The sequence below is a fragment of the Sesamum indicum genome, linkage group LG8 (assembly GCF_026168435.1).
Source record: "Sesamum indicum cultivar Baizhima isolate 11 linkage group LG8, ASM2616843v1, whole genome shotgun sequence".
Classification (NCBI taxonomy): Eukaryota; Viridiplantae; Streptophyta; class Magnoliopsida; order Lamiales; family Pedaliaceae; genus Sesamum; species Sesamum indicum.
Window position 1 is genome coordinate 22,516,613 of NC_142664.1, and position 4,630 is coordinate 22,521,242.

Consider the following 4,630-nt stretch of genomic DNA (forward strand, 5'->3'; position numbering starts at 1 on the left):
TTTATTTGATCACTGCCATAGATAGTCATAGGCTTCAAAAAAACATGTTGTACAGAACATATGAAGATTTTTTATCATCTCGTGATAAGCAAATACTATTTTGAATTGGTAACCAATTTTATGTCCTAAATGCAGAAAGACCGTATTTTCATGGTACGCTTAGTTGACAGATTCACGCAAATGCCATATATTCTCTAGTGATGACCATTGCTATATAGTCACTCATGGTAACAGGTACCCTCCGATTAAGAAGTTAATAGAGAGTGATTAACTAATGGTGATTAATTAATTTAGTACAAATGACTTGTGAAATAAATTTTATATGTGATGCAAACCCAAGTTTAACTAAAGATCAATCTAAAGGGTCACCACAAATTCATAGCAAAACTGAATAATATGATACCAATATTGCAAGGTACCCTAAATTGTGGTATTAATATTACAAGGTGCCCTAAATTGTTGTACTAAAAATATAATTTTCGTGTTTTGTGTTTGTCCTTGTTGCATGACAGCTATGTGTATCTTTAGAAATCTAACGGCAGTACAAAAAAGGCCAAAAAAAAATTTTTTTTTTTTACCATTTCAAGCTATTTCAAAATATGGTATAATATTACAAAGTATTCAAAATTATAGCAGCAAAAATACAATTTTCTCAAAAACCTCCCTTAATTATGCAAGCCATGATGTCACGTCATTCAAGACTGAACTGAGAATGAATGGTAAAAAGTACACTTGCCTCCTGTTACGGTATTAATGAATCAAGAGAAAAGAAATACACCCCTGGTACTAGAATGAGGCTCTCTCTCTCTCTCTACCTATTACTCAATGATGGGCAGTTAAGCCAAGGGATCAGAATTTGGACACTTGAGGTTAGGACACGAGTGTTCATTTCATAGAACCCATCCCGATCAAACTGAAATTTCGGTGAACGCCGCGAAAATGCTATACCAAATACTAGATTGAATTTAATTGATTCGATTTCACTAATTATCGAATTTTTTTTTTCATTTTTCAATCCGATATTTGATCAATTGGTTTTTCCGTTAAAAATATAAGAATTAATCAAAAATAATAATTGGACTTGTTTATTTTAAATTTTTAATAAGTAAAATAACAAAAATAATATAAAAACTATGTATATAAACTTAAATAAAAAAATTAAGTAAATAATATTTTGGTATTCAGTGCCATTTGTTAAAGCAATACAAAATCGAAATCAGACCAAATTTTTTAGCTCGATTTCAGTATGTACAAAATTTTCAATTTCGATTTGCTCGCTCCCATTGGTATATCGAATTGTAAACATCCCTACTTGATGTGTGTTTGTGTGTGTGTGTACTCGTAATTGGGCAGCTCTCCACAGAGGATAAAGATTCACTACCAAACATCTATTTACCCCAAAAAAATTTAAATTCCAAAAATTAACTGCATAAGAGAACAGAACCATACCTGTTTTATCCAATTCTGCAACATTAATAGATAGTCAAATAAGATAATTAGCAAATCGAGCTTAACTAAACATGAACCAAGCATACTATAAATATAATGTATGTTATTAATGTACAATTCAAAGAGAATAGGCAAGCACATAACAAATACAACTAAAGGCAACCTAGTACGAAAAAAAAATTTCCTACAACTCCATTGATTCACTCGTGGGCTGATCCCCATTACACAAAATTATAGGTAAACTGCACTTGGAGTAAGAAATAAACACACATTGCCATAAGCCAAGTATTTCCACCATACGCAAGGCAACCTTTACCATGCATCCCTATTGTACATTCATGCTTACGGAAACATCATGCTGCTGTTATACAAAAATTTATTGATTATAACTAACGGCAAAATACTTGCAAATGAAATCATTATTCGTCAAAACAGTTAAACATGCGACCAATACAACCAGCAGGTCATATCCTGAATCTTGCTCGAGTAATTCGTAAAGTAAAATTACTGAAGTCCCTTTTTCTCGACATACACAACTACAAGAAACTTGTAGTTGGACAAGCCTCATCAACTAGATAGCCCTCTATATCAGGAACATGACAAAACATTAGAATGGCCAAAAACTAAAATCTCATGATGACATGATCAATGATTACTCCACCTTAAGCCACTGGAAGTTCACCGCAATCGCTTATGACAACCCTCTTTGTAGGACGATCACCTCTGTCTGTTTCTTGTGATTCAATCAGCCTTACAACATCCATGCCCTCCAGAACTTGTCCAAACACAACATGCCTCTGGTCTAGCCATGGTGTCTGTAATTCATTCAACACAAAAATTTGAAGAACATATTCAAAGCTGGATTTTTACGACACAGAAGTATTGCTTACAAACAAGTTCTACTTCCAATCAAATTTCAGTGACCAAATAATTGGTTTTGTCTCAACAGGCACTTATTATTTCTCATGATGGTGTACTCGACTAGTACGTTAGTGTTGATCACCGCATATCACATTGGGATATATGACATCACTCCCACTTAGATTGTGAAGCAGTGATGTTAACATCCACCCGCTAAGTTCCATTTTCCGGAAGGGGAAAAAAGAAAAGAGCACCAGCCAAGCAAGCGTCCATGGTTTAGCTGCATAACCTCACATGTGATCATGGTTAACCTAAGCAATATTGCTCTAACAATGTAGGCAGACTTCAAGAAAGCTAGAGGTAATAGTCATAGCTCTCCCTCACATTATCTTCAACAAAAAATTCAGTTAGCTTTAAGTTCACAAAGTTGGATGATATATACACATTTTTAAGAAGATGGGTTTCTTGAAACATAGAAGACAGATGAAAATGTAGTGCAAGCAAATAGCAGAAGGAAACGAATTTAATCAAGACATAAAACAAAGCTCAAGGAGGCAGTAACATGAAAAATGGGTGATAATCAGTTGTTACTTGTCACTGAACTTAGGTAGAGTACCAAATACAAAAACCATCAACAATTGGCAGTAATAGACTGAAGCCAAGAAAGAAAACAAGGAAAAAGTTCACTTCCTCAGTAGAGTTACTGAGAGACTTCCTTCTGAACTCTGGTAGAATATCATTTAAAAAGGTGTTGATTATTGGCAGCCATCAGAGCGAGGAAGGGCAGAACGAAAAAGTTTAAGCTTTCTCAGAAGAGTTACTTTTAGAGCCTTCTTCTCTATTTGATTCATTCTGCTGACACTTTTCAACAAAGTTTTGTCAGATCAAAAATTTGGAAGCCATATAAAGTAAGGATACGTCCTTGCTGAACTCTTTTGTGGACCGCTCAAACTCTTTTCTCTATTTGTAAGTGGGAAAACATCGAACGTTTGTATCTTTTCTTGTACGAGATATTCAAGACAAAACCAGAAACATAGTAGGATCCAACATGTTTCAAACTTTCTTTCTAAGACAATGAGTAATAACATGGATAATTCCAATTATCTTTCCACCGCTTTCACTTTTGTATTTTATCCTGCAAGTTTTGCACACTCTAAAATAAATTTATTTAGACTGCCGCGTACCTTGACAGTACAGATGAAAAACTGGCTCCCATTGGTATTTGGACCAGCATTTGCCATGCTAACAACTCCAGGTCCAGTATGAATCACTACAAGTATAGAAATTACTATCTTATTAGCCAGCAAGAGTAATGACAAAAAGCTCCAGTAAACAAATTAATGAAGGAAAAGTATAAACTCACACTTAAAGTTTTCATCTTTGAATGTGCGACCATATATGCTTTTACCACCAGTTCCCTGAGAGACATCCCAATCATGGAGCCCTTATTAATACAATGGTCTAGAAACTCAAAGGTTTAACAAACAATGACAAAAAAAATGTTATGCATAGTAGCAATACAAGTTGGTTAGTGACCAGGCCAAAAAGCAGATTGAAAAGCATCAAACAATTAGTATGTGGATCAGCATCATATCTAAATTATAATAGCATGTATAAGGACAAAAAAAAAATTAAGGTGTTCTCTGACTGTTTCCAGTGAAGCCCCTCAAAATATGATGCACTCAGGACATTATAATCAGCCAAGATATGACACACACCAAAATTTTCTCTTCTAGATGTACTGATAGCAAATACTAACTAGAGCCAAAAAGTTCATTATAATATTGCCTTGGATGTCCTCAAGTTCCCAGTGTGGGACCTACAATTTCACGGGTCCATAAATATTCCTCCAACACACCCTTATTCAAAGAGAGAGCACACGGCACCGCATAGCATCTATTTTTGCAACCAACTTTACATTTGGCATTTTGTTTTAATATTTTTGTGGATTTGAACATGGTTCTGTCACAACTCCAAAGAAAAAGCATTATCGGACTTCAAAAAGCTTGATAAATGTAGCAAAAGTTTCAGAAATAGTAAGAAAAACTTTAGCATCGTCCATGGTCTTTCATGGCATTCTCTTAAGAACAAAAAAAGGCAAGTGGTTACCCATACTAGATACAATACATGGTTTATAACCTCAATTCAGTGAGGCCAAAAAGCTTCTAATAAGGATAAAAAATTATAAGTTCACCAGAAAGTTGCAAAAGTATATAGACCAAACATCTTCATGACGACTAGCAGACTATTATTTGCACATAACAGACAAACGAAAAGATCCAATCAGAAAAATATGATAAATAACGCTAGCAGCTTACAT

General features: G+C 34.4%; 1 protein-coding gene across 1 annotated transcript in view; it reads right to left on the reverse strand.

The window, feature by feature from the left end:
• Positions 1-1,850: 1,850 nt before the first annotated feature.
• PNSL5 (cyclophilin 20-2) overlaps positions 1,851-4,630 on the reverse strand; it is a 4,076-nt gene continuing 1,296 nt past the window's right edge. The window contains exons 4-7 of the mRNA XM_088883874.1: positions 4,629-4,630; positions 3,674-3,728; positions 3,495-3,580; positions 1,851-2,264 (exon numbers count right to left, since the gene is read on the reverse strand). The exon at positions 4,629-4,630 is cut by the window's right edge and continues 87 nt beyond it. Of these exons, the coding sequence (XP_088740000.1) occupies positions 2,112-2,264; positions 3,495-3,580; positions 3,674-3,728; positions 4,629-4,630 (296 nt within the window). The 3' untranslated portion in view covers positions 1,851-2,111. The remainder of the gene's footprint in view (positions 2,265-3,494; positions 3,581-3,673; positions 3,729-4,628) is intronic.